General features: G+C 48.4%; 1 protein-coding gene across 1 annotated transcript; it reads right to left on the bottom strand.

The window, feature by feature from the left end:
* Positions 1-1,017: 1,017 nt before the first annotated feature.
* Positions 1,018-9,455, bottom strand: PROK2 (prokineticin 2). Its single transcript, XM_075514163.1, has 3 exons — positions 9,233-9,455; positions 5,402-5,527; positions 1,018-1,960 (listed from the first exon to the last, which is right to left on the bottom strand). Exons 1-3 carry the CDS (start codon positions 9,323-9,325, stop codon positions 1,835-1,837), a joined length of 345 nt encoding a protein of 114 aa, XP_075370278.1. The 5' UTR covers positions 9,326-9,455; the 3' UTR covers positions 1,018-1,834.
* Between the last annotated feature and the right edge of the window lie 4,132 nt (positions 9,456-13,587).

Raw genomic sequence — 13,587 nt, 5'->3', positions numbered from 1 at the left:
TTGGGTTTGTTTTAAATCCAGGTTTCAGGAGTGTCCGCAGTGCTCACAGGTCACTGCATTAGCATGGGAATGAGCTGGTCTTTCACCAGCACAGTCCAGCCCTTTGGGTTAGAACTGAGCTCCTCTAAGGCTTCAGAGCTAATACAGGCACTTTGTACCTGATCACGTTAATGCAAACCACATATAAAATTACTGCTTGGTGGCACCTCAGACTTTCTTTTTTTTTTCCTACAGGACCTGAGTCTGTTGTCACTTGCACAGCTGCCTTATTGCCACTGCAAAGGGTGAAGCAAAATATATAGGCTTTAGAGCAGGAGCCCTGGGGTTGGGCTGTTTAGAGTTGGGAGGAGGCAATCCTATGTCTCAAGACACTTATTCTTCTAACTTGTGCAGGATCCACAAGGATCTGGCCAAACAGCAGATCCAGTTGTTCCTTTCTGTCTCTTCAGGGAGGCTGTGGAGCCCCGTGGAAGGTACCTGGTAAACTCGCTGGGACATTTCTCATCTTCTTTAATACAGGTGTTTGCTTTAATACAAGTGTGCTAACTTCTCTCAAACCCCTCATCGTCATCAGCAGCAAAGCACTGATTGTTGAAAGATGAATGACTTCACTTTTCCAGTTCCAGCATATGTTTGCATGTCTGAGAGCAAGAAATGTGTGAAACTCACACAAACTATTGGAATTCCAGCTCCAGGGACTGACAAGTAAATATGAAGTTGCACGGTATTTCATAGAAAACCCACAAATTATATGTTTGCCGGGTTAAAGTTGATCCTTTGAGGCATGTGCCAAGAAAAACCTCTCGTATTAGCTACACCAAGATTCCTCCATCGTCTAAGACTGCAGCTTGGCTGAGGAGTTCATGCCTTGTAAACTGCTGAGTTTCCCTAAAAGCAGCCAAAGGCATATAAGCTTTTGCTAAGCTATCCGTAAGGAGCTCTGCTAGCTTGGGTGAATCAAGGGTGTGATAACAGATTACAGTGAATAAAAATGGAAAACCACAATGACAAAATAATGTTATAATATTAAAATAAATCAAATCATATACTGCCATTATTCTGATACAGAATTTTTACACAGCAAATTTGATACATATACAAGAAGTCAGGCAGCCCATTACAATAAACTTCAGGGTTCCTTTTTTAATATAAACTACATCTTAATACATAGTTTGAGATGATCAGGTAGTTTTACACCAACTCAAATAACAACAACTTATTCTCATCTTAGAATACTAAAATAACAAAATCTTTTAATGCTTTGAATATTTAAATGTTTTGGTTCCACCTGCCACTTTTAAAAAGTGTAAAAACTACATCTATTGGTTAAACTTGTACCCTAGAGATGCGCCTAACTTACAAATACAGTTATATTAATAAAGATACGAAATGTAATGTAAATACAGTTTTTTGGCAATCATCATATGCTTCACACTATGCAATTATTCAACTCTCAGTTCAATTCAGGCATTCCAAAGTGTAAAAACATAGCCAAAATTTTCCAAAACTGACAATAATCTTGGAGGTTTTCATTCTGGGGTTAAGCTGGAACCATGAAGACCACGAGATGGTTCAGAAATCGTTAAGCTCCTGCCCTCAGAAAGCAGTGTTGCTTTAGCAGATGACATTTTGCTCACCCCAAAATGAAAGCATCTGCCACCACAAGTCCCTCGTGAAAACCTTGGCCACTACAGCACAGTATCTCATCTTCAGTTTTAATGTTGGTGAGGCAGGAAAGTATGGTAAAAGGTTTCCCCTGGCAAGTACCTTGTTCGTCACAATAACAAGAAAAAGAATACATTGAGTGGCTCTTTCTAGCACAGAATAGCTCCTGCTAAAAAAAGACATCTTCTTTTCTGAAGTCTGGTAAACATTTGAATTTGCTGGGAGAAATCCGTACGCAGGCCAGGCTGGGGAGACACGGGCAGGTGTGGTGCATCCGCCGCCCCGAGAAGGGAACCTGGGGACGAAGAGCACAGACATCAGGGACAGGGAGCACAGGCGATGGTGCTTGGGATGGATGGATTTGGATGAACAGCGGGGATATGGGGAACGCTGCCCGCCTCCCTCCATGGCAGGAGATCCCCACGAGCTGCAGCACAGGGGCCGGAGAGCAGATGGCAAAGCCAACCCCATTGCATTTCCCAGCCAAGCCACAGTTAAGAGCAAAATGTAACGGTCTGTGTTGCTGTGTACATCTACCTCTGTGACACATGTTCTCCTGTTTCATAAAGGCATCTGTTGTGAACTGGCCTTAACTACACTGGCCTTTAGCATCGCATTTTGCGGCATTTACTGTGCAGGGGTTTCTGCTTGCCCTGATTCCTGCATTGCCATATGGCACAGAGCAGCCTGCCAGCTGCGTAGCAGGACCCGGGAACCACAGGATCCCGTGGTGATTCAGGCTGGAAGGGATCTCTGGAAGTCATGTCGCCTGACCTCCCTTTGAGCAGGATCCCCTCGCCACAGGGCAGAGGTTTCTCATTTCATCCCACCCTCCTCCAGCCACGCTGTGTTGCAGGGAGCATACATACGGACTGCATTAAACAAATTTAATTGCGCTACGACGTGCACATGCACTGACACTCTTTAACAACTTGATTACAAGCTCCGTCTTTTACAGGAGCCATGCCTCTGCCAGCACATGAGCCGAGCGGGACAGCCCAGTGGGATGGTGTGGCTGGGAGCCACGGTGCTGCCGGCCAGCTGCGTGCACTGAGCATCTGGCGGGATGCAGGAGGGAAGCACAGAGGTACAAAGCTGCCACTGCCAGCCAAGCAGGCAGCCCTAATTCCCTCGTTTCCTGATTTCTGGGCATTTTGAGGCTGCAATTTTAATATTCTGAGATTGCTTTGTGTCAGTGTGCAATTTTTCTCTTTAAGAAAAAGTCAAGGGAGAAAGTCCCACATGTTCCCCCGTGCATCCCACCAAGGACCTGCCCGACTCCAGTGACACCCTGCCAGGCATGGGGGGCAAATGGGGGGCTCACATTGCCTGCGGTGCCCTGGGCCAGCGCCAGCCCCCTGCCCGGCACTGTCTGAATAGCAGCCCCAGAGCAAGGGATGCCACGGGCTTTCCGATGCCATCTGCCACGGCCCTGTGAGCGGAGAGGCCACCGACCACGGGTGCCAGGGACTCCCCACGGGAATCACACCTCTCAGGTGCCCACGCACAGTGCTACAGAAAAACCTAAAATCTGAGCTCCTCGGGCTGGTAAGGCTGACTCAGAGATACCTCTCAGCCCTCTGACAGCTCAAATGATTTATTCAAGACGTTACATCCGCTGCAAGGAAACGTTCATTTCAGCAGCACTCCCATGCTGAAGACGTGGCTTAATAACGCACCTGGCTGGGGACAGGCAGCGGGTGACAGCTCTGCAGGACAGGCACTTTGCTGGGGCGTGCAGCTTCTGCCTGCACAGAGGGAGCCCACGTGCCTGGGGCCGGTGCTGGCGACGCTGGCTGAGCCGGCGCATGCTTTGCCACGCCATGTGCCCAGCACCAGGTTTTAATGAGCATGGGGCAATTGGAGTTTGGAGGTGAAAAGGAAACAAGGGAACTCCTGGGAGAGACGTGGGGGTTATGTGCAAGGTGCACAGTGGCAGCAAAGCCACCCCCGTGCTGCCAGCTCATTCTGCTGACCCGCCAAACCTCACCTGCCTGGCCCTGCCTGCAAACCTGCCTTCCCGCCTGCAAACCCTGCTTCTGCGATGCCAACGGAGATTGCTAGCGGCATCAAGCCAACGCCATCTAGTTGCTGAGAAGGAAACTAGAAGGTGGAAACCCAACCGCCAGCCATCTCCTCCAGGGTGTCTTCAGGCTCCTCTGGAGGTCCCTGAGGTGGTGGCGTGGCCATGGTGGTGCCTGCCTGCTTTGTACCTGACCTGCAGGCAAATGAAAGGTTTTGGTGCTGAGGGCAACTGGTCTCCCAGCTGCCCCCTACCCAAATATTTAGGGGAAGAGGAACCACTGAGCAAACTCTCCATCCTTAAAAATACCTAATTTCACATACTACAGTAAATCAATTTGCTTTGTGTTTGTCATGAAGAGCAGTGGGGTGAGGAATCTAAATCTAAAATTAACCTCATAAAGCTTATAAACATCAGTGACTGTGACCGCAAGTCTGGGGTGGACAGGCGTCTTCTCTGACTGTAATTACATGGGCAATTAGCTTAAGATATATCAGACAGTATAAATTATTACCCAATAGCAATAAGCTCATAAAAAACCTATAAGACAATTTCTCCTATCCCGAGACTCCTGTTAATGTAAACAGCCTTTACAAGAAAAACCTGCTACATTACATAGTAAAATAGAGAATTTGGTCCCCAATATCACAGCAGAAGATTTTAAAATTTGACTGTAATAGAACAGAGCCTTGCAATTCCTAAAACTGAGAAAATAAACCATAGATACTGACCTGAGAAGCCAGGCATTAGATGAGACAGTGAGAGAGGCAGCTAACTAGCTGCACATTTATAATCTAAATTTATTGTCGTGATATCTTTCACATGTGATGACTCTTGGGCCATATCCTTCCCTGAGGATGGCTCTGAAGACCACCAGGTTCTCAAGCTCCTTAGTAACATCCCATTCAATCTTTTGTATACAGATTGTATTATTTATAAATAAACAGCCTTTTTCATAGTACTTCTAATATGCATAATTACATAACCTTAAATAAATGTATTTGTTAATATCATTATATTAATATTGTAGTGCATCATATAATAATGTACTAATATGTAACTAGTGTTATAGATGTGTGTGTATATATGTATACATACATATATATTCGAAATTAATAGGTAGAATAGAAGCGAAGAGAGCCTGTGGTGAGTTTTCTCAAGTACAAGTGTGTGCCAACACTCTCAACGGCTTTTGAAGGCACCAGCGGCTCTGAGCCTCTGGACATTGCTGTTTGATGGCAGGGACCCTGCTGCCGTGAGGCACCAGGTGTCCCAACACCGGCTGGTGATGTTTTTATGCTTGTGATGGGATCTTGTCCAGTCCCACTGAGGTCGGTGGTGTTTACTACGCTCCTGCTCACAGGCATAGGCATTGCCAGGGTTGGGCTTGGGAACTGCTAAGGCTGTTCTGGATCATGTAATGAAGCAAAATGGCAACAACAAACTAATAAGAAAACAAACTGAAAAGTGTGTATTACTTTCATCCTCGGATTCTCTTCAGCATAATTCTGACAGTAATGTATTTCCTTACGTAGGTACCTTCAGCACTAATTTCCATACAGATGCAAATGGCTGGGTATCGTAACGCGCGGGATGCTTCCCCGCCTTTTCACCACGTATAGTTTTTATGCAATGTAACGTACAGTGCAGTATATTCCTGTTTCTTTCTGCCCTGCCAGCTCTGGTCCCACAGCCCCCCGGTGACATACTCACTCGGTGACTCAAAGGATGGCACTCTTCTCCCAAATTTCCCATCGGCGTGCACATTCGCAGGCTGCGGATCCACAGGCTAACAGCACAGCACATCCCTCCTCCACACTGCTGGTCTCGGTCGCAGGCCTGGAGTTCAATACAGCATTAGGCAAACAAAATTAATAATAAATATATTCCAGAAATAGGACAGATCAGGTGCTCAAGAGCTGCCTCTGACACCCCACAAGTTATCATGGCTCATTAAGGCTGAATAACAAGATTTAAGGCTGATTCGCAATATTTATATCTCCCATGGATCTGAACATGCAGGCTCCTGGCACATTTCAGAGTTGAGCCCGGGATGTTTAAAGCCACGACCACGTACGGAGCTGCTCAGGGCCGAATCCAGGACTGGCAGTGATTTACAGTCCCAACGCCTGAGCACTGATGGACTGTGGCACATCCCACTCTGCTTTCCCAGACTGGAGCCTGAGTGAGCTCAGGCAGGTGCAAGGACCAAGTGCACCAAACACTCAGGAATCCTGTCCTACAGAAAAGCTAAGATAGGAAATTATCCGTTAATTTAAAGACTTTTAAGTAACTATTCCTTCTAGTTCCTTATGATAATATCTTATGGTTGAGTGCCTTTGCAAATGCAAGACTGCATGATAGTTTTATCAGAGAAGTCCAAGTGGAAGTAGCTAAAATAGAACTTTAAATAAGGATTCTGTGGTTGTTATCTAGAATTACATGTAACTAAAAGAGGTCTTAAATGTGTAATAGAAAAAGCTTTGTATAAGTGTCCACACTCAAGAAAATGCTACTGTGGTAGCATTCCCCCTGCAAGGGGGGGAAAAAACTTCAGCCACTTACCCAATACATTTTTTGGCTTAGGTAAGCACAAACCAAAAACCAAACTATTGGGTATGTTTTAAAAAGCAGAAACCATGAAAAGCAATTGACATGTTAGGGTTTGGAAACAGGTTACTGCACATCTCTTGCTTATTTTTTAACCAAAAGCTTATCAGACGTTTTACTATATGAATTTAATGCAAAAACCAGTCTCCTTTCTCTGATGAGAAATTCCATTAGTTAAAGGTTCTGATTACACCTCAAAGGTAAGCTTAATTAACTCACTTCTCTTTAAAGTCTGACAGCAGGAGTGACAGACCAAAGATACTGGTCAGCAGTACATAAACAGGCAACTTGTAAAAATGTACATAAAAGATGATAACAGCTCTGGGGAAGACTGCGTATCAGAACAAACATTCGCTTGAGGCAAAAAGCTTGCAGATCTTACCTTGGGATTTACATGATAAATGCCATTAGACTGTACTCTACTGGGTAAATATTACACTAGTTCAACCAGCAGAAGCCAGATCAAAATACGTATTTACAGATCAGCTAGTAATTTAGGAAAAAGCTGTTGCATGAGGGTCAAGCCATCAAACAGTGTGTGTAACCCAAACAACTAGCACTCTTCCTAAACACACATTTAATGAAGCAGACAGGTCTATGCTACAGATGAGCCCAAACACACAGAGTATTTACTTATAAGACTAATATGGCCATAAAACTACCACTACAGCCTGCCAGGTAGATAATATTTACTTTCTAACCTCTCTCTCTCAAAAAAAAAAAAAAAAAAAAAGGCGCTGTAATGGTGTAATTTTGCCCTAGTCACAAAAAACTGCAGGTCCAGTGATTTTGGCTGCCCCCATCATCCCGCATCCACTGCTCAGCTGGAGTCACAGGCTCTGCTATTCCTCACCAGCCAGCTCCTGACCCCCTTTTTATCTCAGTTGTATCTCAAACCCCATCCATCTCCTTGGGACTGGCAGAACTTTTAAGGCTCCCTTTCCAAAAATGTATGACAAGTTTTTTAAATATTCAACCCAAATGCTCCTGCCCACACCTCATCTCCAATGTGTAATTCATACTGCTACTCCTAATGTTCACAGGACACAACATGAAGGACACTCCTCTTCAGCACCCCATTTAAACACAGTTTTGTGGAAAATTCAGCTTGAGGGAAAAGTCCCAAGTGAAATGCTGGCTCAAAGGCAACTGAAGTCAGCACACGAACCACCACTGAAGTGAGGAAGGTTTGAATCAAGTCCTTAAATTGCAAAGGAAAAGCACCTTTCAGGCTCAGAGGATGGGGATGGGAACACCTATGTCAGCTCTTGTCTGAGGTTTGCCTGTTCATCAGAAGTGAAAAATGCATCAAAGTGGTTTAAGCAGAAATGCCTTGCAATAGTTAATAAAGTAACATTTTCTAGTTCTAATCTATTTTTGCTTTTTGAATCTGCTTTCTCCTTGATCTGTTATTCAGCGCTTCACGATTACTCTATTTAATGGATTAATTGTGCTTTAAAGGTGTAGCCACAACTCTAATCACAGACTTATTTAAACTGGTCCTCCATTGCTAGAAATATTTCTATTTAAAAGGAAAATTCTCAAGTATTAAAAAATTCCTTCACACTCTCTGCTCTGAAAATTAATCAGTCCTGGGAACTGATCTGACCTCCAGAGAAATGCCTACGAGCCATTTCACGGACTTCAGTGAAGTCCGGACGGGGAGCCTGGACAGCCACAGAGTAATCCGCTGCTGCGAGGACAGCTTCTGATGGTTACAAAAGACATGCAAGCTCTTGAAGGAATGCAAGCGCTGCGTTATTAATCCAAAGCAAACACTAAAAAAATAATTTTACTTAAGAGTGATGCAACACTTTGGGTTAAATAATGTCTTTTGAAAAAAAATATTTTCACAACCAAAGTAAATCTCAAGCCTAAAACCAACAACAACAACAACAGAGGACTCATTTGCAATGGGTACCTCCTGAGGAAAAAAAGCAACACAGATATACTCAAAGAAAATAAAAAAGCAAGCAGTGTTTTGCGATGGTTGCAATAGTGGGGCCAACCCTGCAAGCGGCAGGACTGGAGGAGCTGGAGGAACTCCGGGTGCAGAAGCAGGAGGTGCAGTGCCCCGAGCCGGGCCCTCCCGGGGCAGGTTTGGGGGCAGCCGGGGTGGGGGCTGCGTGGGGGAGCAGCCTCCAGCCCTGGAGAAGCAGCGGGAGCCTCTGCACACCCACGGAGCAGCCTGGAGACACCCCTCTGCCGAGTCCGGGCGTCCCTCACCCCAAAGGGACAGACCCCACACCGTGGCATCCCGCACCCCAGAGACCCGCAAGTCCTGGTATCACCCACCGCAGAGAGACGCCCCATATCCTAGCATCACTCGCCCTAGAGAGACCCCCACGCTCTGGTATCACTTAGTCCAGAGAGACCCCCAGCTCCGGGCATCCCTCACCCCAGAGGGACCCCCACGTCCTGGTATCACTTATCCCAGACATACCCCCACGCCCTGGCATCTCTCATCCCCCGGCACAGCCCGCCCTTCCCCGTCCTGGTTATCGCTTCTCCCGGAGAGACCCCCAGCTCCGGGCATCCCTCGCCCCACGCGAGACCCCTCTGTCCTGGCGTCACTTATCCCGGGCAGACCCCGAGCCCCGGCAGCGCTCACCCCAGAGAGACCCCCCAGCTCCGGGCATCCCTCACGGCAGAGCGAGCTCCCCCACACCCTGGCATCGCTTACCGCGGGCGGCTCCCCACGTCCCGCTACCCCTCCCCGCAGACAGACCCCCAAGTCCTGTCCCCGCTCCCCCGGCGCAGCCCCCCCGGCCCCCCGCCGCTCCCCGCTCAGCCCCCGCCGCCGCACGCCTTCCCGCCGAGCCCCCCGCCCGGCTCCCGCCCGCCCGCGGCTGCCGGCGCCGGTGCCGGCGCGGCGGGTCCCGTCGGTGCCGTCGGTCGCGGCCGGCCCGCGCGGTGCCGTGCGGCGGCGCTCACCCCGGTGATGACGGCGCCGTGCCCCGCGGCCAGCAGCAGCGCCAGCAGCAGCAGCAGCGGCGGCAGCGGCGGAGCGCCGCGCAAGCTCCGCATGCTGCCGTCCCGCGGCCGCGGCCCCTGCGCTCCCCGCGGGCGCAGCGCGGCGCAGCGGAGCCGGGCGCGGCGGCCGCCCCAGCCGTTATAAAGCCGGGGGCTGCCGTCGGCGGCAGCGTGAGTCACCCCCGCCCTGGCAGCGCCGCGGCCGCGGACCGCCGCGCGCACCCCACCGCGCCCAGGTGCGCGGCCGCGGGACGGGCCTCCGCGGCTGCGGGGGGGGGCAGCCCACGGCGGCGGGGGGCGTCCCGCGGCAGGACCGGGGGACATCCCACGGCAGTCTGGGGGACGTCCCAGGGCTGGTCGGGGGACGCCCGCGAATGTAGGGGGCATCCCCCAGCAGGTCGGGGGGGGACATCCCCCAGCAGGTTGGGGACATCCCCCAGCAGGTCGGGGGGGGACATCCCGCAGCAGGTTGGGGACATCCCCCAGCAGGTCTGGGAGGGACATCCCACAGCGGGTTGGGGACATCCTGCAGCAGGTCTAGGGGGACATCCCCCAGCAGGTTGGGGACATCCCGCAGCAGGTCTAGGGGGACATCCCCCAGCAGGTTGGGGACATCCCACAGCAGGTCTGGGGGACATCCCAGGGCTGGCTGGGGACCTCCTGCAGCAGGTCGGGGGCAGCACACAGCAGGTCCAGAGGATCCTGCAGCAGTTGGGGGGGATCCCACAGCAGGGTAGAGCACATCCCGCAGTGGGTCAGGGGCAGCCCAGAGCTACTGGAGCCAGCCTGGAGGCCTGTCTTGGCTCCAGTGCCCACATCCCCTCTGCTTGTGCTCCTCAAGCTCCCTGGCCTGCAGCAGCCCCAGCAGTTCTCCTGCCAGCCCCCGCGCCGATGTTCCCCCCGCTGCCCTCTATGAATGGGAACTGCCTGCAGCCCCTGACCCGGCCTCTGCTGAGCCCCCCGGCAGTGCTGTGGGCATGGCTGTGGTGGGGGGACACACAAGCTGCACCTCACCTTGTCTGGGGTAGAGAAGCATCGAAGCAAATTTACCCCACAGGTCCCGTAAGAATTGAATCAACCCTGGTTCCTCCTTACTGCACTTAGCCCAAGAAGTGCCAATGGTGAGTAAAAAAGTAATGCTCATGTGCACTTCTTCACCTTGCTCCTTTGTGGACCTGTCTGAGCACCTGGGTACTCTGGAACCCAAAACGCCTTTGAGCTCACGTTCTCCTGCTCCCCCTCCTGCCTGTGCTTCTCCCCCCTGCCGCAGGCAGCCCCTGCCCCTGCCCTTGCCTGAGCCCTCCTGGCTCCTGCAGCACCCAAGGGCACAGGGAGGAAAACAGCTCTCTCCTTCGGCAGGGCTGGCTCCCACCCGAAGATCTGGGGGGAAGGTGGTGGGAAGAAGGGGCAGAGGGAGCAGGGACCCCCGTTTCAGAGGCAGGGCACCGCTAGCTCCTTCCAGCCCTAACGCCAGGCCATGGTCTGATTGTCTCGGTGAGCTCCTCTTTCTAGATGTACACCGCTTAAATTTAACACAAGCCGAGGTTTAACGACTAGTGGTGGTGCCTTCGGGCACCTCTGTCCCCTGTGGAGGAAGGACGTCAGAGCCCAGTGACAGGCAGTAAAACACATGCAGAGTTTCCTTCCCTGCCTCTTTCTCACTGTTTTTCTTCTCTATTTTCTTTTCCTTACTTTTCCAGCTCTTTATACTTACTTCTTTTTACCTTTCCTCTCCCTCCTAACTCCCTTTTTGTCCCTTTTCCTGCCTCTCCATCCCCACTTCCATCTCTCCTGTCCCTCTGTGCTGCCCACCCCCTCCAGTGTGTCCCGTTCTCACATGTAGGTCCCTGTTTTCTCAGATTTTTCAAATTCTCTTTTTCCAAACAGGAAGGCTGAGCCTTTGCAGAACCCACATTTCCCTGAGTCCTCAAACAGTCTCATTCTTCAGCTGAGGCGAGTTTAAGCACAGCTGAAGGGGAGCATATAACACACCGAGTGTCTCGGCATGCTCCCGCTTGGTTCAGTCCCGGTCAGGAGCTGTCGAATCGATTCGTTCGCGGCATCCCCTCGGGGGCTCAGTCTGTCTGGAGGTGTTTTCATTACAAACGTGGCCTTTTTGGGTGCTTATGGCTATTTTGTAAAAGTGCACTCAAGACAAATACGGGATGAGTAAATAGAGCCTTACTCCAAGGATGCTTTAAAGGCGAATTGGGATAAGCCAATTTTGACATGAAAGTATTAAAAATAACTGGGATGGATCCTTAGCTGTTGTAAATCCACGTGGCTGGCCTGAACCATCACCAGTTTAAACCAGGTGAAGGGATTAGCTTGTTTTAAATTTTATTCGTATCCTAGAAACTAAAAATGAATGTAAAACAGGAATGATTATTTTCACAATCCCCAGGTGCCCAGAACTTTAAAAAACAAATTATCATTTTCAGCTCTAAACCTCCTGATCCTTCAAAAACGCTACAGAATTGAGGGGAAATAAAAAGGGGGAAGGGAAGAATTTTGTGCACTTTTATGTAGACTCAGTCATTTCTTGTAAAAGCCATTTTACATAAAAGGTATAATTTATGAAAAGTTGCCAGTCATCAGCCTGGAAGGGCAGTAGTATGCGTTACGATGGGTATGCTATAGACTTACTAGCATCCACCCTAACCAATATTCCTACTACCAACTTGTGCTAAAACTGGTTTGCTATTAGAAGAGATCTTACACATCTATATGGCCTTTAGGTGATTACAAAGTTGTAATGAAACATTAATTAAATCCAATTAAATGATTGCTGTTCTTAAAAAAGTGAAAGTTGAGGGGGTGAATCTCTGAATTTCAGTGTCATTACCTCCTAGATAATTGTTCAACTACAAAAGTAGTAAAAATCCATAAAGTGTCTTAAATGTAAATCTTCATATTGCCCATCTCACAAATGCACCAGAATTTCAGAAGTTCTTTTCTTTTGATGCACTTTGAAGGATAGCCTCATATTAGTTTTCTTAGTTTAAACGGGTTTTTTGCATAGTTGGGTTTTTACTGAACAAATTCATTCTGAAACATGTAACATTTCTCTTAGTATTTCTTTCTGTCTTTGCAGGTACAATACCAAAAATGCCCCGGAGTGCACCTGGGGACACGAGTGACAGACACCGTGTATAACCCAGCCTAGTGCAGAAGCAGCTTTCCAGCCTCTCTCTTGCATTATCACAATTAACACAGATATCTTGCCCGTTCCGCCACGTAGATACTTGTCCAACTGACATCTGCAACACTATCCCAGTGTAAATGAATCTACCTCATAAGAACTTTTTTCCTTCCATATGAAAGCACACCGCAGTAGGATCCAGTGTAGGCACCCTGTAGGTGAGGCTTCAGTGGAGTTACAGCTTTGGCCATGCTTGGGTAGGGTTGGGCTTCTCCCCAAGAGGTAACCCAAGAAGTCCCATTTTCAGATCGCCTTCCTAAATCCACTAAATATCTTCTACTATAAAAACTCTAATATCAGAATTAGGAAATATCACTCCAAATTCATCATGATACTTTAGATTTGACACAGTACATTAACGATCATCCAAAAGTCCTCAGCTGCTTTAAGAACCCAGAGTGAAATACCTATTTTTAGCTTTCAGTGCCGTTGGTAGCTCTCTCTGGTTCTTCTCGAAGCCTCAATTTTACTGAAAGCTAACTGTCTATGAGTAGGCATTCAAATAATTATTTGGCCTATTCAAGTGATAATGCACTACAGAGTTTACAGATTTTGAAGACTAAGAATGTGAATAAATCAGCTATCTAAAAAGATAATTTTCTCATAAAAGGAATGAGAAAAAGCATATAATGCGAGACAGGAGAATTAACTTTTTGTCCTTAAAAGTCTCTTAATAACGACAGTATCTAATTTGTTTAATCTTTCACACTATGTATCCAACAGTGGTCTGAATTCAGCGAAGTAGTGCAAGTTTGCTGACTCTCGTCCAGGAAGAATATAATTATCTGTATCAGATGCTTATACAGAATTATAGGAAGACCTCAAATCAGTTGTCTTGAGTGCCTGGAATAACCTGAATACGCAGTTCATGCAAGAATATCCGAATTCCTAAGCTGTAAGCTGGGTTGGGATGCCATCCTTCTCTCACCCAATGTTTCTGGTTTATGTCAGTAATTAATGTTCAGTGAAGCAGAGGCCTCCAGCGTTTACCCAAGGAAGAGGGTCCCCAGCATTTACCCAACTACCATTTATGTTTTTTAAAGTTGCAAAGATTTTTGTAAATTACTTCTAAGTTTTCTACCTCTCTCTCTGATGTGGCTGAAGTTGGCCAGTG

Source organism: Mycteria americana, chromosome 11 (assembly GCF_035582795.1).
Source record: "Mycteria americana isolate JAX WOST 10 ecotype Jacksonville Zoo and Gardens chromosome 11, USCA_MyAme_1.0, whole genome shotgun sequence".
NCBI classification, from domain to species: Eukaryota; Metazoa; Chordata; class Aves; order Ciconiiformes; family Ciconiidae; genus Mycteria; species Mycteria americana.
The sequence above is the reverse complement of the archived record's forward strand: the minus strand, read 5'-3'. Positions and strand labels throughout refer to the sequence as shown.

What these genes read in the sequence shown, in the direction of transcription:
- PROK2 (XM_075514163.1), bottom strand. Translation starts at nt 9,325, where the DNA reads ATGCGGAGCTTGCGCGGCGCTCCGCCGCTGCCGCCGCTGCTGCTGCTG. An exon ending in ACGGCGCCGTCATCACCGGG is followed by an intron (nt 5,528 to 9,232) that starts GTGAGCGCCGCC and finishes ATTGAACTCCAG; the next exon opens with GCCTGCGACCGAGACCAGCA. An exon ending in GCCATCCTTTGAGTCACCGA is followed by an intron (nt 1,961 to 5,401) that starts GTGAGTATGTCA and finishes CTTCGTCCCCAG; the next exon opens with GTTCCCTTCTCGGGGCGGCG.